Source organism: Geotrypetes seraphini, chromosome 16 (assembly GCF_902459505.1).
Source record: "Geotrypetes seraphini chromosome 16, aGeoSer1.1, whole genome shotgun sequence".
NCBI lineage: Eukaryota > Metazoa > Chordata > Amphibia > Gymnophiona > Dermophiidae > Geotrypetes > Geotrypetes seraphini.
Window position 1 is genome coordinate 33,564,825 of NC_047099.1, and position 25,380 is coordinate 33,590,204.

Here is a 25,380-nt window from a genome sequence, read left to right on the forward strand (position 1 = left end):
TGAATTTTGAGCTGATATTCTAAATGTGCACCTTCTGCATCTGGATTAGCTTGCTCCATACACTATAGCTTAGACCAGTTTCTTATAACTTGTTTAACTGTACAAAAAAGCTTGTCCTACGTTTAGTTTCGGATCTATTTATCCCAACAGACTATGGACCCACGCATCTTGTCCCCATTCAGTGGCGTACCTAGTATATTTGACGCCCGGGGGGGGTCGATCATTTTTTAACACCCCCTCCTCTATATAAAAAATATTGTTAGTAATAATCCACGAGTCACACCACCAGGGTGCACCTAGGAAAAGTCAGCATCTTAAGCACTGCAGTGAGCACTAGAACATCGATGCACCCATTGTAAAACCAAACAAGCCAGATTAATACAGATCAGTCCTGCACAGTCAATGCTAATAGAAAACCAAGTCCTTTTCATACACACAGTACACAGATATACCCATGCCCAGTATGGTATAAGTAATCACAAACTAAAATTAAAAATATGTAGACAACAGTTAAACTGAACCGCCAAGAAGCCAGACTCTGCATACAGTGCAACACCACAGAAACAGTGACACATGTCTCCTAATACTGTGCAAAATATAAAGATAGCAGATGTAAATTGGAAAAATAAACCTGACAAATATCAATCACCACTTTACAAATTAACAAATAAATAAAACAAAACATGGAAAATAAGAACATATCATTACTGACGCCAATGAAAAATTTGCTCCAGAGTATAAATCACAACATCTACTTTTTCCTGGACAATTTGGAGAAGGGAGACTTAAAAGAAGTCAAAGGGGATTTAAGAAAGCCTTTTGAGAAAGCGTGGAAAGACTATGAAAACTTTAAGAACTTCTAACATCAGATCCTATTGTCTGACTGGAATAGTTGGGCTGTTCAAATCTTGTCTCTATCTCTGTTTTTTATCTTTTCTATCTTTACCATTTTAATTATTATTTTCTCAGGTACTTTAGTTAGATTGTGAGCCTTCGGGACAGTTAGAGAACTTCCAAGTACCTATCTTTATTTATTTATTTTTATTTTATTGTATCTTTAATGCATTTTTATTGTAAACCGCTTTGAACCTCACGGTATAGTGGTATATAGGAAATTAAATAAAATAAAATATCATTTTATAGGACTCATACATTTTTCAATTAGCATTTCAGAGGCCAAAACATCCATTTTCAGGTCAGTACAGTATACTGCTGTTACAGTATCCTGACCTGAGGAAGGGGGTTTTGGTCTCTGAAAGTTAGTAAAAAAAAAAAGTATTAAAACTAGTCCAATAAAAAGATTATCTTATTTCCATTTTCTATTTATAAACTTTTATCAATGCAGCTACAATACTATTTTATTCTAAAGCAACAAAAACAAAACAAAACATTTTTTCTACTTTTTGTCATTTGTGGTTTCTACTTTCCTCATCTTCTCTTCTTTCCATCCAGTGTCTATCCTCTCTCTCCCTTCCATGCAGCATCTTCCCTTTCTCTGCCCCTTCCATCCACTGTTTGCCCTCTCTGTCTCTTCCATGCACTGTTTATTCTCTCTCTCCCTTCCATCCAGTGTCTGCCCTCTTCCCCTTTCCTATGGCATCTTCACTCTTTCTATGCCCCTTCCATAAATTGTCTATCCTGTGTCCCTTCTCTCATTTATACATGATTCTTTTCAGCTTCACCACCTCTCCAATTTCCTTTCTCTGTCTCCACTCCCTCTTCAATGCTTTGGCATCTCCCTCTTCTCCTTTCCTTCTTTCCTTCCTTCCCACCCCCATCTCCTTCCCTTCTCTCCCCCCCATGCCCTGGCATCTCTTTCCCTTCCATATATCCCTCCCCCCTCCATGCTCTGGCATCTACTCTCCTTCTTTTCCATACCTCCCTCCTTTTCCCCTAGACTGGCATCTGTCTCTTTCCCTTCCCTCCCCCCATACCCTGGCATTTCTTTCTCCATCTCCATGGTCTGGCATCTCTTTTCCTTCTCTCCCTTTCCCATGGTCTGGCATATCTCTCCTCTCATTTCCCTGGTCTTCCTTCTCCCTCCCTCCCCCCCCTATCGCATGCAGCATTTCTCTCATCCTCTCCTCTCCCCCAGATGGATACCTACCAATCTCTCTCTTTCTTTCTTTTTCATTCCATGTCGGCAGCACAGCCTTCACAACTCACTGCTCTTGGTAGTGTTGGGCCTTCCTCTCTGCTGGTCCTGCCTACTTCTGTGAAGGCAGGACCTAGCAGAGAGAAAGACCTGATGCTGGCAGCGCAGTGAGTTATAGAGACTGCTACTCTGGGGAAGAAGTTCCCAGACCATGATGCCAGCCCTTGGTGCATCCCCTTATGGGCTGCACACAGGGCAGACCGCCTCCCCCCCCCATCTACCCTTTCCACTCCACTCAGTATTTTATAGACCTCCAGTATTTTATAGACCAGCTTCTTTGACTGGGTGACAGGAAAGCTAGACTCCGGAGAGTCTCTGGACATAGTTTACTTGGATTTCAGAAAAGCTTTTGACAGTGTCCCGCACCGTAGACTACTAAACAAGATGAAATCGATGGGGTTAGGTAAGAAATTATCTGCATGGGTCAATGATTGGCTGAGTGGAAGACTTCAGAGGGTGGTTGTCAACGGCACCCTCTCTGAGACATCGGAGGTGACTAGCGGAGTGCCGCAGGGATCAGTCCTGGGACCATCTCTTTTCAACATATTCATAAGAGACTTGACACGGGGGCTTCAGGGTAAAGTAGCACTGTTCGCCAACGCCGCCAAATTGTGTAATATAGTAAGTGAAAGCAATCTCAGGGATAGTATGACGCAGGATCTGATCACGTTGGAAAACTGGTCCTCGACATGGCAGCTGGGCTTCAACGCTAAGAAGTGTAAGGTCATGCATCTCGGCAGCAGAAATCCATGCAGTACACCTTGAATGGAGAAGCACTAGCTAGGACTTCAGAAGAACGGGACTTGGGAGTAATCATCAGTGCAGACATGAAGGCTGCCAAACAAGTAGAGAAGGCCTCATCCAAGGCAAGGCAAATGATGGGATGTATCAAGAGAAGCTTCGTCAGCCGCAAATCTGAAGTCATAATGCCACTTTACAGAGCCATGGTGAGACCTCATCTGGAATACTGTGTGCAATTCTGGAGGCCACATTACCGTAAAGATGTGCTTCGAGCCGAGTCGGTCCAGCGGATGGCCACTAGAATGGTCTCCGGACTCAAGGGTCTCTCATATGAAGAAAGACTGGGCAAATTGCAGCTCTATACTCTGGAGGAGCGCAGGGAAAGGGGTGACATGATTGAGACATTTAAATACGTCACGGGACATGTCGAGGTGGAAAACAACATATTCGTTCCCAAGGGACCCTCGGTCACAAGGGGGCACCCACTTAAACTCAGAGGAGGGAAATTTAGTGGTGACACCAGGAAGTACTTCTTCACAGAAAGGGTGGTGGATCACTGGAACAAACTTCCGGTGCAGGTGATCAAGGCCACCAGCGGGCTCGACTTTAAGAATAGATGGGACATCCACGTGGGATCCCTACGAGGGTCGAGCTAAGGAACTAAGTCATCAGCACTCAGACTTAATGGGGTGGGTCAGTAGAGTGGGCAGACTTGATGGGCTGTAGCCCTTTTCTGCCGTCATCTTTCTATGTTTCTATCCGATCACCCCTGAGCCGTCTCTTCTCCAAACTGAGGAGGCCTGGCCGCTTTAGCCTTTCCTCATAGGAAAGTCATCCCATTGCTTTCATCGCCCTTCTCTGTACCTTTTCTAATTCCGCTATATCTTTTTTTTTGAGATACAGCGACCAGAACTGCACATAGTGTTTGAGGTGTGGCCATGCCATAGAGCGATATAAGGGCATTATAACATATTCAAGTTTCAAGTTTATTAGGATTTTATATACCGCCTATCATCTTTGTTTTCCATTTTATATATATATTTTAAAAAATATTTTTAAAATAATTAATTTTAGCCGTAATAGGGTATTTATTATGTATTAGAAATGTTAATTTTCTTTTTTTTTCCATTCTTTCTTGTTCTTTCCTATTTTTAATGGAGTTCTTTTCACAAATTTGATTGAGTTATGTTGTAAACCGCTTTGATCCTTTTTGGCTGTATATGCGGTATATAAAGATTTTTAATAAACATCAACATTTCGTTCCTGATAATTCCTAACACCTCTTCTCATTCTTTTTTTTTTGAGACGTGGCAACCAGAGGCCGGTTAAGAGGAGGGTTGCTCAGCCAGGAGCTCCCTCCTCTCGGTTCAAACTCCCTTCAGCCGTGTTTTCTCGTCTCTTTCCGTTGCTTCACAGCTTCCTTGCTCATTTCCATCCTACATAAGAACATAAGAAGTTGCCCCCGCTGAGTCAGACCAGAGGTCCATCCTGCCCAGCGGTCCGCTCCCGCGGCGGCCCATCAGGCCTAGTGCCTGAACAGTGGTCCCTGATTAATTTTGTAACTTACCTCTAATCCCATCCCTATAATCTACTTCTACTCTTATCTGTACCCCTCAATCCCTTTGTCTTCCAAGTACCTATCCAAAGCTTCTTTGAACCCCTGTAGCGTGCTCCTGTTTATCACATCCTCCGGTAGCGCGTTCCATGTATCCACTACCCTCTGTGTGAAAAAGAACTTCCTGGCGTTTGTTCTAAACCTCTCCCCTTTCAATTTCTCTGAGTGCCCCCTTGTGCTTATTGATCCCCTTAATTTGAAAAATCTGTCCCTGTCTATTTTTTTCTATGCCCTTCATGATCTTGAAGGTTTCTATCATGTCTCCTCTAAGTCTCCGCTTTTCCAAGGAGAAAAGCCCTAGCTTTTTCAGTCTGTTCTTTGCTCCAAGCATTCTTCTTTTCCTTTGCAGCCCTTTCCCCCGTCCTCTGTTCCTGAACTTTCTCCCTCTCTCCTTGCTTTCTCATCTTTCCCCCTCACTCTTTCAGCCACTTAATTTTCTCCCGTTTATCCCCTACTGCTCTCTCAGTACACCGACAAATGCGCGTGGGACAATCGCGCCCCGTCAAAGGCATGCACGAACAATGGCGTGCCGTCAATTGCGCCAGTGTTAGAATAAGAGTTAGATGAGGATTATGGGAAGCCTCATAAACACCTTGCCCTAACACTAGATAGCTAGTGAACATTTTAAGTGTAGTGGGAGGGGGGATTCCCCCCCTCAAAAAAGAAGGTTACTTTGCAACCCTCAAAAGAGTATCCACTGTATGGAGCGCAATTGATGGCGTACAGTTGTCATGCGTGCATTTGACAGGTCACGGCTCTCTCTTTCACCCCATAACTTTATTTCTCCTTTTTCACCACCTTTTTTTTTGTTGTTTATTACTTCTCCTCTCCTTTGCATGCTCCTCAGCTTTCTCCCTCCCTTTCTAACCTCCCCGCCTCTTCGTTCTTTTGTTCCTCGGCTTTCTCCATCTCTTTCTCACCCCCTCTCTTTTCTACTCTCCCTGGGTTTAATTTCTTTCGGCACAGCGGGTTTTATCCATTTCTCTTCCAAGCTTCGTGGCTTTCAGTCTCATTTCTGCACACCGCTTTTCTTAGGCTTTAATTAAAAAATACAGTTATTATCCAGGGGAGGGGCAAGCCCACATTACATGAACTGCAAATTTTTTTTTCCTGCCATACTTGCATTAACTCCAAGTCTATTAATGCTATGGTGATAATTTTTTTAATTGGTTTTAATTTGAATTCTCTTGTATCCAGCTGTCTTGGTGCTTCTTTCTTTATTTTCTGCCTTCTGCAGTGTTAATGATGTCCCAGCTGCTTTTGCTGTACACACCACGGCACTGTACCCTCTCTTTTCTTTCCCTCACATATGCTTCCTGCAATCTCAGGTTCTCCCAACAGGAGGTGCTGTCAAAAAAAACCGTGCAGGAGTGCTGGCTATAGGGTTAGCTCACAACTCCCGAAGGGACTGGTGCAGGAACAGTGGCAGTGGAGGGGAGATCACAGCTCTTGCATCCCAGGCTTTCCAGCAGGAGACGCCCTAAGGCAGGGTTGTCCAATGCCGGTCCTCGAGGGCCGCAATCCAGTCGGGTTTTCAGGGTTTCTCCAATGAATTTGCATGAGATCTATTTGCATGCACTGTTTTCCTTGTGGGCGCACGGATCTCATGTGCATTAATTCAGGAAATCCTGAGAATCCGACCTGGCCAAGGCCAAGGTTGGATGCCCCGGCCCTAAGGACCAGAGCAGGAGGGATGGCTTTGGAATATGGGAGCACCTTGTCCTTTCAGTTGCAGCATCTCCCAGCCCGAGGAGTGATGTTATTAGAGAGCAACTCAGGCCTGGGGACTCATCCAGCTCGTCAGATTTTCAAGATTTCCACCGAGAATATGCTTGAAATAGATTTGCACCCTTGTAATACTACCCAGTTCCCGTGAAAATGATAAATTTCTCAAACAACCCAAATAGTGCCAACAGTAATGAAGTGCAGTGGCGTAGTCCGCGGGGGTGGGGTGAGGGGGGGCGTTCCACCCCGGGTGCCATGTTGGTGGGGGTGCCGGCCCCCATCCTCCTCTCCACCCCCTGCCTCTTCCCACTCCTCCCCTCGACACATGCGCCCTTCTCTTCCCCCGCACCTCTAGCTGAAGTTGTTGCTCGCGGCAGTCAACATCGTGCTCGCGACCCCCGTCGGTTCTCCCACTGATGCCACTTCTGGGTGCCGCGCGCAGGAAGTGATGTCAGAGGGAGAGCTGACGGTATTGCAAGGAGCACATAGTTGACTGCCCGTGAGCAAAACTTCAACTGGAGATATGGAGGAGGGGGAAGGGAAAGTGTGTGTGTGTGGGGGGGGGGGGGGTGCACAGCACGGGGATTGGGGAGGGAGCGGGGTCAGAGATGAGGGTGGAAGGGCGCCTCTCACCCTCACTACACCACTGATGAAGTGTATTGATTTGTTTAAATATATGCCCAGAGACCCGGAGACTTTACGCACCAACAACTTTGCTGTTACTGCCCCTTCACTTTGGAATTTACTGCCTATATATCTCCGTAACGAATTAGATATAAAACAATTTAAAATAGAACTAAAAACATTTCTATTCCAAGACGCTTTTTGTTAAATGACCTCTTTCTTTTTTTTTTTTTTTTTCCTTTTTGACAATCTTTTATCCAACCTACTGTTTTAGCCTTTATGACTTATCTGTCCTATATTTATTGTAGTTCTTCCCCATCTGTCCTTTTGTTGCCGTATGTTTGTGTAAGTCATTTGTCTTCCCTGTTTTAATATGTTTAATCTGTTTTGTGCAATTTTATTATGTTAACCGCTTAGAAATTTACTGTTTTTATATTGTAATTTTATCTTTATGTATATCGCTTTGAATTTAGATAAAGCGATTAATCAAATCTGTATTAAACTTGAAACTTGAAATTGGATTAAGCGATCAAACAAATTTTTAATAAATTTGAAACTTGAAGTCCCACCAACTACTCATTGCATATATATATTTTTTTTTTTTTCACTCACAAAGCTCAAAAAGTGCAAAACAAGCTTATCTTGACTTTTCAATTTTGTAGGATCCCGACACAGACCATATTTCATTCCCTGCTTCAGGGAGCCCAAAACGGATTCCATGTGCAAAAACCTGGTTCCTGTAAACTTCAAATAAATTCTTCGGTCTTCGCCTGCGGAAAGTCAGTACGTAAATTTGCATTCGAAGGAGGAAGTGCAATGTACAGATCGGTCTCATGCACATTCGTCGTGGATACCCTAAAAAACCTCACCGGCTGGGTTGAGATCCGTGACAGAGCAAGAGCTTACAGCTATTAACCTAACGCAGTGTATTGCAAGCGGTGCGCTGGGGCACGCCGACGCGCCTCCTGAGATTTCAGGAGGGCCTCTCCGGCCCTCTTCCCCGCTGGCACCCCCCCCCCCCACTAGGCCCATCTGGAGGGTTTTCGCGCGGACACGGGCGTCTACGTGATGATGCCAAGTGTGCACCTGATGTCATCATGGCGGCATCCACGCACTTCCAGATGCCTCGAGCCGCGGCCTCTACGTTTAGTGCGCTGCGGCTCTGGAAAGTTTGCGGAACGCTGTCCTAAACGTAATACTAACTAGAACATTCCTCTTCCTGCCTTCTCTTCCTCGCCCTTCTATGTTTCTCCTTTCTCTTTTTCTCCTCTGTCCGGTGCCCCTTCCACTCTTTTCCCTTATGCCCCCCCCCCCTAACAGAACAGAGGGCCAAGAAAACTAATATCTGCACTGCCCTCCAGCTCCCTAGTTGCTAATGTCTTGCAGGGGCAAAAAGGAGAGAGGGAATTATGAAAATAAGAATTGCTACTGCTGGGTCAGACCAGTGGACCATCGTGCCCAGCAGTCCGCTCCCGCAGCGGCCCTTAGGTCAAAGGCCAGTGCCCTATTCAAGTCTAGCCATACCTGCGTATGTTCCATTTCAGCAAGAACTTGTCTAACTTTGTCTTGAGTCCCTAGAGGGTGTTTTCCCCTATAACAGCCTCCGGAAGAGCGTTCCAGTTTTCCACCACTCTCTGGGTGAAGAAGAACTTCCCTACGTTTGTATGAAATCTATCCCCTTTCAACTTTAGAGAGTGCCCTCTCGTTTTCCCTACCTTGGAGAGGGTGAACAACCTGTCTTTATCTACTTTGTCTTGAATCCCTGGAGGGTGTTTTTCCCTATAACAGACTCCGGAAGAGCGTTCCAGTTTTCCACCACTCTCTGGGTGAAGAAGAACTTCCCTACGTTTGTATGGAATCTATCCCCTTTTAACTTCAGAGAGTGCCCTCTCGTTCTCCCTACCTTGGAGAGGGTGAACAACCTGTCTTTATCTACTTTGTCTTGAATCCCTGGAGGGTGTTTTCCCCTATAATAGCCTCCGGAAAAGCGTTCCAGTTTTCTACCACTCTCTGGGTGAAGAAGAACTTCCTTACGTTTGTACGGAATCTATCCCCTTTTAACTTTAGAGAGTGCCCTCTCGTTCTCTATACCTTGGAGAGGGTGAACAACCTGTCTTTATCTACTAAGTCTATTCCCTTCATTATCTTGAATGTTTCGATCAAGTCCCCTCTCAGTCTCCTCTTTTCAAGGGAGAAGAGGCTGGATGAGGGGGCAGGGAAAAAGGAGAGAGGAAATGCTGGGTTAGGGTGTTTTGAGGGTACATAATATTTTATTGTTTTATATTTGCAGTATGTTTATATGATGAAAAAATATGCAATCAAAATTACAGTGATACCTTGGAATCCGAACGCCCCAGTACTTGGAACAACTTGGAATCCGAACGCCCTGCCTGTTGTTCGTGTGTGTTTGTGCGTACCTTTCCCCAGCGCTCGGGCCACCCACATGTCGTTCAGTTCATTGTCGGAAGCTGCAGTGAAAGCATCTTGTATGATTTTCGCCTTTGTGTAGTGTAGTGAGGAAAATACCGTATTATTATTATTTGTTAATATTTTACCTTAAAATCCAGTGTATTTGCTGTTAAAATTTGAGTTTGTGGGACCCAAACTCCGGTGTCTATTATTTTAAATGGGAAAAATTGTCTTGGAACTCGAACGGGGATCTGGAATGGATTACGTTCGGATTCCAAGCTATTTGAACTCAAGAGCTTGCATCTCCTGCAGTACCAGCCTCTCCCAACAGGGGGAAGTATAGGGAATGAGGAAGATGCTCTGCTTGCAGGGGTCATTTGTATAAGTGTTTACTTCTCCAGTGCCAGGGACATGTGCTGATGAATTCTCACACTTAGCAGTTAGCAAGCTTGGCAGACAGCCAATGGCGGAGAGCTTTAATTGGAGACTGTAAAGAGTGGCAAAACATCCTCTCCCCCCCCCCCCTCACCCCTTGCTGTTATGAATGAGTTACAATGGACAGTTAAGCTGCCTCTGTGCTCTTGCTACAGCAAGACTCCTTTATCAAATGCAGCCTGGGCCCGAACCCCCCGCTGCAGTCATCTCGGGCAATTCTCATCTCTCATTTAAAGGGGGGGGGGGGTAAACATTTACACATAGAAATTCTGAAATTTTCCACACGCAGTCATTCTTCAGGAGATGTGGGAGAGCTCTTTCCCACTTTATCACCCTGACCTTTCTCTTTTGTTAAAGGAATACATTTTAAAATCTGCTTTAAAAATGGTCGGGTCAGCACTTCTTCGGCTCCGATAGAGACATGTTATGAGTTATCTGTGCTGTTCACATTGCAAACACTATTGGTTTCCCCCCCCCACACACACACACACCCCTTTTCTGTCCTGAAGCTGAACATAAGAACATAAGCATCGCCTCTGCCGAGTCAGACCATAGGTCCATCGTGCCCAGCAGTCCGCACCCGTGGTGGCCCCCAGGTCCATGACCTGTAGTGTTCTTTCACGTAAGACATTTTATCCTTTATAGTACCCCATCAGAAAAACCCCATACTGAGGCCCCAAAGGCTCCTGCTCCTTTGGGATTCCAGCTTATTTGGAACCAGCTCCTCCTTGATCCTTCAGTGGTCACTGAGCTCTGGAACAACCTTACCTCCCCTCTTCGGAACTTGAGCTCTCTCCAAGTTTTCCGCAAATATCTGAAAACCTGGCTTTTCTCAAAAAACGTAAGTCTCCCTCCAACTTAGGAATCAAGGAAACTCTTATATCTTGGCATCCCAAGTCCTCTAAATGTTCCTCACATTTCTACCTCTAACCCTCTGTTGTAGTTCCTTCCTATTTCTCCTACTGTAAACCGCGTCGAGCTCTACGAACGTGGAGATGATGCGGTATACAAACCTAAGGATTAGATTAGATTACATTAGATAAGCCCTGTTTCCCCTACTGCCCATCCCCTGCATGGAAAAAACCCTCAGTCAGGGCCAGATCTATATCTCAGTGCCCCCCTCCCCCACAAGGCTCGGGGGGTACCAACATAGTAACCTCCCTACCCAAGAGCAATGACGAGGCTCAATGGACCCAATACAACACCCCTCTAACACAAGAATGGCAACGTCAGTGTCCCCAACATAACACTCACATAGGAAATGACGTCTGATAGAGCCCCGAATGGTTCATCCAGTCTGCATTATAAATTCATGATGAAATTGTCTTATATTTCTGGGCCATAAAATGTAGTAGTCTGCCTGGTAGAGTTCTTAGGTTCCAACCACTGGAGTTACTTCTGAAGTAGAGAATGACACGGTGACAAAATTCAACACCGTTCCCGTCCCCACGGATAACCGCGGGAAACCATCTTCATGTCATTCTTTAAGGAGAGAGGGAAGAATCAGAGTAGGAATGGCCACAACCACTGACCCGCAAGCTTTGCTTTGAAGAATGCTGGTGTAGAAGGACTGAGGTTGAAACAGACACTACAGAATGACAGTCTCTGGTATCCAGAGCAGATATTGTGATGTCATAATGCCTCATTCCACCAGTGCCTAAGAGCCAATCACATCAGTGATGTCACAATGGCTTCATTATCCTTGGCTCCCATAAGAATCAGAGTATGAATGGCCACAACCACTGACCCTCAAGCTTTGCGTTGAAGAATGCTGGTGTAGAAGGACCGAGGTTGAAATAGACACTAGAAAATGACATGGGATTATTTCCCGCGGTTATCCGCGGGGACGGGGACGGTGATGAATTTTGTCACCGTATCATTCTCTACTCTGAAGCTCACTCCAACCTATCTAAACCAGTGGTTCCCAGCCTTGTCCTGGAGGACCACCAGCCAGGTTTTCAGGCTAGCCCTAATGAATATGCGTGGATCAGATGTGCATGCCTGTCATCTCCATTTTATGCAAATCGCTCTCATGCATATTCATTAGGGCTATCCCGAAAACCAGACTGGCTGGGGGGGGGGGGGTCCTGATCTAAACCATCCTAAATTCCTGGAATTCCCAAAGCCCTCCCCAGCCCATCCTACCTCACATCCCAAAGGAACAAGGATGGGGGGTAGAGAATGACACGGTGAAAAAATTGGTCCCCGTCACCGCCCCGTCCCCGTCTCACCATCCCCGTCACCGCCCCGTCCCCGTCTCACCATCCCCGTCACCGCCCCGTCCCCGTCTCACCATCCTCTTCACCGCCCCGTCACCGCCACTGCCACCCCATTCACCGCCCCGTCACCGCCACTGCAATCCCATTCACTTTTCTTTATTTACGTATAAAGGAAACATTCTTTAAAACTTAGTTAAATATTAGTTAATAACTATACAAAAACAAAACACGCAGAGAAAAAATTAATTAATATAAATTCCCTGACTTCCCTGCACTGTCCCCCCTTGAAGGTCTGTCCCCATCCTGAAAGCCTGATGCCCCCCCCCCCCCCGACGTCCGATACATCCCTCCCCCCGAAGGACCGCCGACTCCCCAACAATATCGGGCCAGGAGGGAGCCCAAATCCTCCTGGCCACGGCGACCCCCTAACCCCACCCCGCACTACATTACGGGCAGGAGGGATCCCAGGCCCTCCTGCCCTCGACGCAAACCCCCCTCCCCCCAACGACCACCCCCCCCAGCTTCAAAATGATGCCTGAAGTTACCTTGGGGGTTCTGAGCACTATTAATTTTAATTTATTACAGCACTCCAGAAATATTTTTCTAATTGTTTTAACTTGGAAAAGCGAACCAGGATTGTCTTAATGAAAGGCTTATGTTCTGCACTGCAGCCCTCCTGCCCTCGACGCAAACCCCCCTCCCCCCAACGACCGCCCCCCACAGCCGACCCGCGACCCCCCTGGCGACCCCCACGACCCCCCCACCCCCCTTCCCCGTACCTTTGGTAGTTGGCCGGACAGACGGGAGCCAAAACCGCCTGTCCGGCAGGCAGCCAACGAAGGAATGAGGCCGGATTGGCCCATCCATCCTAAAGCTCCGCCTACTGGTGGGGCCTAAGGCGCGTGGGCCAATCAGAATAGGCCCTGGAGCCTTAGGTCCCACCTGGGGGCGCGGCCTGAGGCACATGGTCGGGTTGGGCCCATGTGCCTCAGGCCGCGCCCCCAGGTGGGACCTAAGGCTCCAGGGCCTATTCTGATTGGCCCACGCGCCTTAGGCCCCATCAGTAGGCGGAGCTTTAGGATGGATGGGCCAATCCGGCCTCATTCCTTCGTTGGCTGCCTGCCGGACAGGCGGGTTTGGCTCCCGTCTGTCCGGCCAACTACCAAAGGTACGGGGAAGGGGGGTGGGGGGGTCGTGGGGGTCGCCAGGGGGGTCGCGGGTCGGCTGGGGGGGCGGTCGGAGGTTCTTGGGGGGGGCGGTCGTTGGGGGGGAGGGGGGTTTGCGTCGAGGGCAGGAGGGCCTGGGATCCCTCCTGCCCGTAATGTAGTGCGGGGTGGGGTTAGGGGGTCGCCGTGGCCAGGAGGGTTTGGGCTCCCTTCTGGCCCGATATTGTCGGGAAGTCGGCGGTCCTTCGGGGTGGGGGTGCGAGTGGTCCTGCCGGGGGGGGGGGATGTATCGGACGTCGGGGAGTCGGCCGGGCAAGAGGGCTTGGGCTCCCTCTTGCTCCGATCGCGGGTGCGGGTGGGAGCGCGTGCGAGCGGTCGTTCGGGGTGGGGGTGCGAGCGGGTCCTGCTGGGGGGGTGAATCGGGCGTCGGGCGGTAAATAGCGGTTCCTAGAAGGGGGTACATTGGCCCGCGGGGACAAACCTGTTCACCGTTTCCGCGGTCGGTGAATGGCCTTGTCCCCGTCACCGCAGCGACTGCTAGTTTTCTTCCCCGTTTTCGGCGGTGACCCGCGGCTTAAATGCGGTGGCCGCGGGTAAACCGTCACCGTGTCATTCTCTAATGGGGGGGCTAGATGGCTCCCCCAAACCACCACCTGTCTTGAATTCCAGCAAGAAAGGATATTTGGCTCCAATTATTGTTCTGGGCTCCTTCCCTCCCCTGGCAGCTCACCCCTCCCTCCCCTTCCCAAATATCCTAACCCTTTCCCTAAGGCCAAATAGATACAGGAGCAGAAAAGAGTACAAGGTCCTCTTCCCCTTCCCTTCTCCTAACCTCTTCCTCTTCCCCTACCCCTCTGATTACATCCCTTTGTCTCCTGTCCTTCCTTGAAAATCCCAAATATGTGCAGACAGAAGCAAATTTTTTTCATCGGTTTCTCATGTGGTTTGCATTGTTGTTTTTTATTTTCTTAATTGCGGTTTCAAGGCAATCATGTTAACAGTGAACACTTTTAATGACAGACTCCCCCCCCCCCGAAATGCATTTCTTTTGCTGTCATTTTGGGTGAAGTGACATGCAAAGATGTTGGGAATGCTGTAAACAATTCTCATGTCATTTCAAATGAACGCACATCTCTAACACCTGCCTCTTCCTTCTGCCCTCTTCCCTTCTCTTCTTCGCCCTTTTAAGTCCCCCCTGTCTCTTTTTCTCTTCTCTCCAGTACCCCTTTCACTCTTTCTCCTTGTCCAGTGTACTCCACCCCACCACAACAGAACAGGGGGCCACGCCAAATAAGATATGTCCTGCTGCCCCCCCCCCCCCCACAATTCCCTAGTTAATACCTTGCAGGGAAAGAGGAGGAGGAGAGAGAAATGATGAGTGAGGGGGGCAGGGAAAAAGGAGAGAGGGAAATGCTGGGTGAGAGAAGCTGCTCTGACCCCATTCCATTGCCTGTGCCCCAATATTCCAGCACTACCCTCACCCAGCATTTCTCTCTCCTTCATTTATCCTGCCCCCTCACACAGCATTACACTCTCTCCTCCTTTTCCCCTGCCCCTCACCCAACATTTCCCTCTCTCCACCTTTTTCCTCGACCCCTCACCCATCATTTGCTCTCTTCTCCTTTTCCCTGCCTCCTCACCCATCATTTCTCTCTCTCCTCCTTTTCCCTGCCCCCACACCCATTTTCCTCTCTCCTCCCTTTTCCCTGCCTCCTCGCCCAACATTTCCCTCTCTCCTCCTTTTTCCCTGTCCCACTTACCCAGCATTTCCCTGCCCCCTCATCCAGCATTTTCCTCTCTCCTCCCTTTTCCCTGCCTCCTCACCCAACATTTCCCTCTCTCCTCCTTTTTCCCTGCTCCCTCACCCATTTCCCCCTCTCCTCCTTTTTCTCCCTGCCCCCCTCTTTTTCATCTTTCTTTAGCCCCGCAGCCTAGTCTTTTTTATGGCCGAAGCCTCCCTTTTTCCCAGTGGCTATCTGGCACACTGTCAGGTCAAACGTACTCCCTCCAGCAGAAGATGCCTGTAGAGCATACACCTCTCTCTTCCAGTACGGACACATGTTTACACAGCTCTCCTCCTAATCCCAACTGTTTATTTCAGCGACAATGATCCGACACGGTCAGCTCTTCCTGCATGTGGCGCCCACTTTTTTTCCACTCAGCACCTTCTCCACATCGTGGGCCCCTATACCTCCTGAAGTAACACTAAATATTTACAGTGTTTTGTGCTACAGCACTGTACAGACACAGAGAAGAGAAAGTTCTTGATCCGATCTATTCACCTTGCAGGCAGGGATCTCTACCCCTTAAAATCTAATGACCCAATATTTAAACACCATGCTCAGGAGACTTTTTAAATGCTACCTATGGTGCATAAGTTATGCATATTTATATTCAGCATGGTATCTGGTTAGTGAGGGGATACTTTTATTCTTATGTTAAAATTATACATAGGAATTTCTACTATTGCTTTTCCTCCTTAAATGTGTTGTTCTGTATATCTGCAGTATGTGAACTTGTAACCCGTTCTGGGTTCTTCTGGGAGGACGGGCTAGAAATTCAACTAAATAAATAAGTAGCACGCAAATTATACCCTATGTATAATTTGCCGGGGCACCCACGCTCCATCCCTACTCTGCCTGGCATTATTTATAATAATAATAATAACTTTATTTTTTCTATACCGCCATAATCTTGCGACCACATAGTCAGTGCTGAGGTGGTCTCTAATGAATTCCAGTGGCACAATTTGGATATTATCTCTGAAAATCCAGATTGGACCAGCCACTGATAATAGCTGCCTCTGAATATTGGGCTTATGGTTGGGAGAGGGAAGGGCGACCCATACACGTTGTGACGTACACCTCAGACCAGTGAGCCAGACAAAGTCTCATATTGGTGCGTCTGCTCACTCGCGGTGTGCTTCCATTAGGCAAAGTAGGCAGTTGTCTAGAGCAATGGTTCCCAACCCTGTCCTGGAGGACCACCAGGCCAATCGGGTTTTCAGGCTAGCCCTAATGAATATGCATGAGAGAGATTTGCATAGAATGGAAGTGAGAGGCATGCAAATCTGCTCCTTGCATATTCATTAGAGCTAGCCTGAAAACCCAATTGGCCTGGTGGTCCTCCAGGACAGGGTTGGGAACCACTGGTCTAGAGTGCAGAGATTCTGGGGATGGCCCTAGAGTGCAGGGATTCCGAGGGTGGTCCTAAAAAGTGTAAAAATTCCAGGGGTGGTCCTAGAATGCAGAGGTTCTGTGGATGGCCCTAGAGTGCAGAGGTTCCGGAGGCTCTACCCTAGTACATTCCCTGGTGCCTGGGTGTAGAAAGAAAGAGGATACTGAGTGAGCGAGGTTGGATAGGGCGAGGGCATGGGAGTGGAGAAAGAGGGTGTTGGAGGCAAAGAGATTTGGGTTATGCTGGTGTGCTGGCCAAGAGGCGGAGGGGAAAGTAAAAATGATGGGTGGAGAGTTGGGGGAGAAGAAGAAAGGAGAGATGCTGAGTGCTGGGGCAAAGGAAGGGGTGTACTGGGCTTGCGGAGGGTGAAGAGAGAGAGAGGCCTCTATCTGGGCACAACATTGAAGGTTGGCTGAGGCAATAATACCCTTTAACTAGCCCTCCTAGTTAGAGTTGCCATATTGTAAAATCCGGACACCCTAGGCCCACCCATCTCCACCCCAGTCCTGCCCTAGCTTCGCCCCCTGCCTGCTTTGGCCCGGCAGGAGGCAATCCGCACATGTGCGAATGCTCGCGTGACATGCGCGGATTGCCTCCTGCCCGACACGATTGAGAGGAGGCTTTTCAAAACCCCTTTCCTTCTCAGAGGGAACAGTGGGCTCCCCTCCATTCTAGCCCCCAAATCCTAGGAAAGCAAAACAAAATTTCCAGGATTAAGGTGTCACACTGAAGGGAATTTTTGATAGGACGTCTAAGTTGAACCTTGTGCATTTCCCGCAAGGCGTCCAAAACTGGGGGGAGGGGGACGGCGGCCCAGAAACCACCATTTTTGAAACTGGCAAAACCACTAGCCCTCGCAACCATTTTTCTTTCTCTAATCGCCGCCTTAGGCATCTCGGCCGCCAGGAGGTCCAGCCTTAGGACGTCCGACTTTGTTCACCATTTTTCACAGCTACAAACATCCAAGTGCAAAGCGTCCAAATCCAGGCCGTTTGGACATGGGAGGGGCCAGCATTGTAGTGGGCTGGCCACACAGACATGCCAGCAGAGCAGTGGGGGCACTGCTGTGAACTTCACATAAAGGGTGCCAGACGTACATCTCACCTTATGTCCCTTATAATTTATGCTGAGCCCTCCAAAACTCCCCCAAAACCTACTGTACCCACCTGTCTACCACCCTGATAGACCTCATGGCACCTATATGGTAGTAGAGTAGGGTTTGGCGAGTTGTCGTAGGCTCACGCTTTCTACCATAAATGTAGCGTTCAGAGTGGCTAATGGGCCTGGGTCCACCAGACCAGTGATGTAAGAAAGGGGGAAGGAGCGAGGGGGCAGTCCGCCTCAGACACCTCTTCCTCTCCACCCCCCCGCCTCTTCCATTCCTCCCCTCTACACGCGCGCCCCCCCCTCCATTCCCCCCCCTACGTCTACTTGAAGCTGTTGTTTGCGGCGGTCCATGACGTGCTCTTCGCAAACCCCGTTGGTTCTCCCGCTGATGTCACTTCCGGGTGCCGCGCATGGAGCACATTGTTGACCGCCGCGAGCAACAATTTCGGCTAGAGGTACGGGGGAAGGAATGGGGGGGCGGAGATGAGTGCAGGGGAGGGGCACCACCACCCCAGACGCCTCTCAATCTCGCTACGCCACCGCGTCAGGCTACTTAAGACGCCTGTCTGCTGCTGTTCTAGAGACAGGTATGTACGGTTTCATTCAGATTGGGGGGGGGGGGAGGTGATCAGTAACCACTGGGGGAGTGTAGGGGGGGTGTCATTATTTAATCCTTCCAGTGGTCGTCTGGTCAGTTTGGGTACTTTTTTGGGCACTTAGACGCTTTTAAAATAGGTCTAGCTTCGGACGTCCAAGTTTTATCCTGGACGTCATGGGAACGGTTCGACGATCCACAAACAAACTATGCGGAACCAGTTCCTGGACATCTAAGAGTTAAAACGATGCGGTTTATTGATACAAAATTCAAATACAATGTCATAAAAGCCAAACACTTTGCTTGAAAGGTCTGGTCATCTGATCACAGCAAGTGACTTGACCTCTCAAGCAACGTGTTTGGCTTTTAAGATACTGTATTAGAATTTTGTATCAATAAACTGCACCGTTTGAACTCTTGGACGTCCAGGAATTGGTTCCGCGCAGTTTGTTTGTGGGAGTTCGGAGCGGCCTTATGGCTTTGACCACTCCCCACATTGTTGTTTCAAAAAGGTTCGATTATCACCACAAGAACATCCAAGTGCTACGCCCGCCCAAAGCACAGTGGGTAAGAAGCCTAGCGAGAAAAACATCCAAGTGCCGATTTATGCCGTTAAAAAAAAAAAAAAAATCTTCGTGTTTTGAAAATGCCCCTCTCCATCTGTCCTGCCTCATTCTAGGTATCTCCCTGGATCATCTCTTCTCTGTCACTTCACTTCTCCCTCTGCCCCGGTCTTTCCCCCTTTTTCTCTCCCCATCACGCTCTCAGTCTGCTGCCCCTTCTCCCCCCCCCACACTTGTGACATCTCATTTTCTCTCTTCCATCCCCGTTCCTGTCTCTCTTTTCTCTCCCTGACTGTACATCCATCACTTCTCCCTTCAATTTTTTCTCTATCAGAACCCACAGAGTCAGGGAATAGCATACAACTTCCAACTCCACAGCGGAACCAGAGCAGTTCTATCTGTTCCAGGTTTTAGCAGGAGCTCTGGTAGTTACGCTCAAAATAAAACCAGAAAGCGCTCCGAGTGGTCCAGGAAAAGGGTCTCAGTTTGTTCCCTCACTCCACATCCCTTCTCCTGGAAAAGACAAGCTAGGAGGAGACAGCTCTCACCTGGTGTCTTGTCCAGCCGACTCCGGCGGCCCCCACACAGTCGGACCTTGGAAACCAGCAGCAGCAGCTGTGTTTGGCACAGAGACTTGGTGCCCCGGGGGCAGACCTTCCTGGGTGGAGGCACGGGCCGACTGACCACTGGTTCCCGGACCACCTCTCTCTTCTGCCGAATCAAGGAGCTGGCAAGGGCTGCCATTTTCACTCCATCTAGGAAGCCGCCGTGGTGGCCATATGTCTCCTCACCGCCAACAACAACAACAAAATCTCTAAGAAAAAGCTCCAAATATTCTGAAATTCAAGATAAGCTTTGACTTTTTGAGACTTGTGAGTGTGGCTTGGGGTGTGGTGGTTTGGGGGGAGGGTGCAGAGACGGATGCCTCTCTTTTAAAATAATTTTTCAGCGCATACGCAGGAACCAGCTGCTGTCACAGTGTCTCTTGCGGGTTCCAAGATTTGAGATGGGGGGGGGGCAACCTAACCTCACCAAGGGCACTCCATTCTTCCTCTATTGATGCCTTCAGATCTTGTAGGGGTGTTGGTGGATTTTCCCTTCCGCTTTCCTTAGCTCTCCTCCTCTGCAGTTGCGTTATTTGATGGCTGTGGCTTCTGCCGCTAACTCTTTTGAACCCGTCACTGCGGCGGATGGGCACCATACGCCCCACACACGATGCAGGGGGTTTGGGGTTCGTCAGAAAAAGATCTGCTGTCCACACAGGAGTCGGCTGAAGCCTCCAAGCCACAATACAGAGAGACCGCAAAAAAAGAGTTGGAGATGATATTGCAAAAAAAAAAAAAACCCCAAACAACCAACAAACAGACCGGGTGACTCTCGCGCTGGTTCTCTACCAGGAATTTCTTTTCACCGCAAGATAGGCTGGCATCGATCCTTCTTCATTCTCGGTTGCTTCCAAATTTAGTTCCTAGAAGACAGACAGACAGACAGGTGTCACAACTGACGTCGGTGACTCTAGAACTTTCTTATCGTGCTGGGCATCATAGGCCTGGCTTAAAACCAATTCCCAAGCACACCTTGATAACTTGCCTATATATGTTTGACATCCTATGAAGTCCGAAAGGAACGTCTCTTTGGCCCAATTCAAGTATTAAGGTGAGCAGTAGCAGTGAATTTGAGACACTGAGATTAGAGAATGACACGGGGACAAATTTGTCCCTGTCCCCCCAGGAACTCAATTTCCCTGTCCCGTCCCCCGAGTTGTGTCGCTGTCTCTGCCCCATTCCTGTAAGCTCTGCCTTAACCACACAAGCCTTGAACACTTATGATTTTTAAGTGTGTGAGGCTTGTGCAGATGAGGGCGGAGCTTAGGCATTGGTGGAATGAGGCATTATGACATCACAATCTGAGCTCTAGAATGTTGCTACTTAGGATTTTAAAGCATTTGTGGCCTGTGAAGATGAGGACGGAGCTTAGGCATTGGTGGAATGAGGCATTATGACATCACAATCAGAGCTCTAGAATGTTGCTACTTAGGATTTTAAAGGGTTTGAGGCTTGTGCAGATGAGGACGGAGCTTGCAGGAATGGGGCAGGGACAGGAAAAGAACTCGTGGGGACGAGATGGGAAAATGAGTTCCCGTGGGGAAGGAGAAAAATTTGTCCCCGTGTCATTTTCTAATTGAGATCGCACACCGCATACCATGGCTTAGGAGTGAGGTTCATTACTGTCTTGGTATACACAAAATTAACAAATTGTCCCCCCCCCAAAGAAACCTTCTATTTGACTCAAAGATACAAAAATAAAATAAAATAAATGAATTTGAGAGAGGGGGGTCTCTCAATTTCTTCCATCTCTTTTGGACTCCCAGGCCAGTTTGGCTCAACCTTTCATGAGCTAAGGCGTCATAAACCACCCCCGCCATTGCAGTGGCGGTCCTTTTCACCAGAGGCAGCGGTTTCCAAAACCCAACAGGAGTGCACCCTAAATCCAGCCAGTAGGTGTCACCATTGCTCAATGACTTAGCATCCTCCTGTACGGGGAGAGGGGAGGGTTGCGAGTTCCACCTCTGTAACGTCCCCAACCCAGCCCAGGAGGTGAATGACCTCAGTCTGGAATCAAATGCAGGGCAACCAAAATAACACTTTTTTTGGGAACTTGAATACAGACTATCTAATTTCTAGCGTCGCTCCTGCCGTTTTCTAAGTCCTCACTTTCCCTCTCGCCTGTTGAAATTCTGGATACATCATTTTATAATGTACCTATAGCAATCTCCAGCTGTACTTGTGTGATATAATAGCAGGGGAGCAGGCAGCCCTGTATGCTATGTAGGCTTCAATACATCTGATGGACTGAGCTAAGAATGATCCCTGAGGCAGCGCCGGAGGTGAATTCTCCACAGTCCAAGCTTGATAAGAGACTTGTGTGGTCTCCAAGGGTCGCTTACAGAAGTCAGCTCCATCCAGCCCAAAGTATTCCCTGCTTTGCAAAATCCAGCTGCCAAGGGTAGAGCATTTGAGAATCTAGCCTAGAAAAGAGAGCTGGTAACAAAGGAAGGAAGCCAAAGCCCTCTCCCCCCACCCCCAGCCACTCCAACCAGCCATTCCAGTCTATTTTGGCAGGGTGAATCTTTAATGTCATGGTATCCCTGGCACAAGAGTACAAGCAAGGCACGGGGGAAGGGGGGAGGGGGGTGTCTGCAGCGCAGGAAGACACAGAGATTCATGGTCACACAGTGGCACAAGCACTCATTCACATGGAGATTTACAATGCCACCCAATGAGACTGTCATGTGCAGTATACATATTCACACAGTCTCACACTCAGGCACACAGCGATACCAACGCAGACACCCGACGAGGGCATGTGGGCATTTGAGTTTGAGCAGAGTTTTTTCCCCTTACCCTGGCGTGGATTCTGGGCGCTGCTCTCCTGGGTGGGATCCCCTCGGCAGCTCCCTCATGTCCCCGTGTCACTCGCAGCCGTGCGTGTGCATGTGCCTTTTTGGCAGAGATCAGTGTGTCCTTCAGTGCTCGCTGAGGGATGGAGAGCTAGTCATCTTTGCAGGGAGGGGGGTGGAGAGAAAGAGGGAGGGAGAGGGATAGAGGGAAGGAGGGAGAGGAGAACGAGAGAGGGGACAGCCCCTTCTCCTGCACTGCACAGGAGATACCCAAGCCTGACAGGAGCCTCCCAGCTGCAGCTGGGAGCGCCTGCAGTGTCAGGGGAAAGGGCGGGGGATGCCAAGGGATCTGGGGCAGGATATTAGGTTAAATTACAAGTTCAACTGGGGGGCACAACACACAGGTACTCCACCTGAGAAGCGAAGGGTAGGTGCCCTCCCTTGCAGCTTTGGATCCACGTGCCTGTTCACTCATGTGTCCAGGATAGATATGCACGTGTGTGTGCCTGCAATCCTTAAACTCCGAAAGCACGCGCAGGGAACATGCATGTTTTCATGCTTGCTGGTGCTTTTCTGATCTGTCCATGTGTTTTCTTTGTGTGTGTGTGTGTGTGTGTATAATCCTGTCTGCACAGTGTTTGCGCAGGCGTGTATGTGTGTGTTGTTGGAGATCTGTATATGTTTGCTTACACCCCGCTGCAGGGAGGAGTGTCGCCGCCATTCCGGGGGGGGGGGTACCGCCGCTGCAGGGGAGGGATGTTGTGATGCAGCGGGAGAGAATGGCCATCTCTTCCGCTGCATCCCAACGCAGGCTTTCTGGCAGTCTCTGACACTGACCGGCACCCCTGGACCAGTCGCTTATTTTTTTGTCGCCAAAAGCCGATGCCGCTTTTAGGAAATGGCGCGGCGTTTTTTTAAGAATCCACCGGAGGGCTCATTTCAGTGCTGAAGAGCCCATTTGCATGTCATTGTCGGAGATTGCTAGAAAGCTCGCTATTGACAGAGAGGATCCGCCGCTAAAATGCCGGTGGCAAGTCAAATGCGCGCCAGACAAAAGCGTTACAGGCTAAACTGTCGGTGACGTGTTTAGCGACGGATTTAAAGTTTTGAGAATCTGCCCCTAGGTTCTGTGTGTGGTTCGGCCAAGTTTAAGCATGCCCTTGTTTACAAGAATTTGTGGTTTGCACTTATGTGTGTTAAGCATACTTCAACTTATTAGTGCACTAATGAGATATAACAATATAAGGGTTGCTATACTGGGACAGACTGAAGGTACATCAAGCCCGTATCCTGTTTCCAACAATGGCCAACCCAAGTACCAGGCAAAAACCCAAAGAGTAGCAACATTCCAGAGCTCAGATTGTGATGTCATAATGCCTCATTCCACCAATGCTTAGCCAACCTCAGCAGTGATGTCACAGTGGCTTGATTGTCCTAGACTTGGCTCCCATAAGAACATAAGAGCTGCCATACTGGGACAGACTGAAGGTACATCAAGCCCGTATCCTGTCTCCAACAATGGGCATGGGTTGGCAGAAACCCAGAGAGTAGCAACTTTCCAGAGCTGTGATATCATAATGCCTCATTCCACCAATGCTTAGCCAACCTCAGCAGTGATGTCACAGTGGCTTGATTGTCCTAGACTTGGCTCCCATAAGAACATAAGAGCTGCCATACTGGGACAGACTGAAGGTCCGTCAAGCCCAGTATCCTGTTTCCAACATCCACCAACCCAGGTCCCAAGTACCTGGCAAGATCCCAAGGAGTAAAACAGATTCTATGCTGCTTATCCTAGGAACCAGCAGTGGATTTTCCCCAAGTTCATCTTAATAATGGTTTATGGATTTTTGTTCTAGGAAATTGTCCAAACCCTTTTAAAACCCTGCTAAGCTAACTCTCTGGCAATGAATTCCAGAGTTTAATTACATGTTGAGTGAAGAAATGTTTTCTTTGGTTTGTTTTTAAATCAACCGTCTAGCCTCAACACACGCCCCCTAGAACTAGCATTTCTGGAAAGGGTAAAAAAGCAATTCACATTTACCCTTTCCTCTCCACTCAGTATAGAAATTAAATAAATACATTTGTGCCCATGTCTGTCTGTAGCTATTACAGGTTTACACATATGTAGCTATGTGTTTCGGGTTTCTTTCTGCCTGTAATTGTTACAATTGTTTGTATGTGTGTAGCTATGTTACATATTTATGTTTGTGTTACCGGTGTCTATAGCTATTAGAAAACCAAAAAAACTCTGTGGAGTGACGATTATCCTAAATGGACTTTATTTGAAAGTGTCAAAGTTCCAAAGGTCCACTGAAATCATCCACATAAAATAAATTCATCCACATAAAAATAAATCATCCAAATAAGAGCCTTAAAGGACCTAGTTCGCTAGGGATACAGGACCCAACACGGTCTGCGTTTCGACAAAAAGTCTTATTCAGGGGTCCCTGGTGGGTCTTATAAAGGTGAGTACGTGGGAAACAATTGTGTGGTGAGCCGGAAGTGAGACACTGCTTGCATTTGCAATGGAAAGGGGTTTCTAAATGGACTTTATTTGAAGATGTCAAAGTTCCAAAGGTCCACTGAAATCATCCACATAAAATAATTCCATCCACATAAAAATAAATCATCCACATAAGAGCCTTAAAGGACCTAGTCCGCTAGGGATACAGGACCCAACACGGTCCGCGTTTCGACAAAGAGTCTTCCTATAAAGGTGAGTACGTGGGGAACAATTGTGTGGTGAGCCGGAAGTGAGACACTGCTTGTGTTTCACCTATATAGGATCCCCAGGGACCCCTGAAGAAGACTTTTTGTCAAAACGCGGACTGTGTTGGGTCCTGTATCCCTAGCGGACCAGGTCCTTTAAGGCTCTTATGTGGATGATTTATTTTTCTGTGGATGGAATTATTTTATGTGGATGATTTCAGTGGACCTTTGGAACTTTGACACTTTCAAATAAAGTCCATTTGGGAACATCGTCACTCCACAGAGCTTTTTTGGTTTTCTCTGGATTTTCTTCTTTGTGGGTATTTTGGGGTCAATTCCTTTTGTTTTTGCTACTTATGATTTTAAAGTGTTTGAGGCTTGCGCAGATGAGGATGGAGCTTAGGCATTGGTGGAACCAGGCATTATGACATCACAATCTGAGCTCTAGAATGTTTCTACTTAGGATTCAAAAGGGTTTGAGGCTTGTGCAGATGAGGACGGAGCTTAGGCATTGGTGGAACCAGGCATTATGACATCACAATCTGAGCTCTAGAATGTTGCAAACACAAGCAGTGTCTCACTTCCGGCTCACCACACAATTGTTTCCCACGTACAGTGTAGTTACTTACCTGTAATGTAGGTTCTCCGTGGACAGCAGGATAGTCAGCCACACAACCATATGTGGCTGACTCATCCTGCTTGTCCTAGGAGAAAGGTGGGTTTTCAGTCTGCTTTTAAAC

At 48.2% G+C, this 25,380-nt stretch overlaps 1 protein-coding gene across 1 annotated transcript in view; it reads right to left on the reverse strand.

Annotated features, from left to right (window-relative positions):
• FGF11 (fibroblast growth factor 11) overlaps positions 1 to 19,789 on the reverse strand; it is a 63,026-nt gene extending 43,237 nt beyond the window's left edge. Inside the window, exon 1 of the mRNA XM_033924520.1 lies at positions 19,080 to 19,789. Coding sequence (XP_033780411.1) covers positions 19,080 to 19,275 — 196 coding nt within the window. The 5' untranslated portion in view covers positions 19,276 to 19,789. The remainder of the gene's footprint in view (positions 1 to 19,079) is intronic.
• Between the last annotated feature and the right edge of the window lie 5,591 nt (positions 19,790 to 25,380).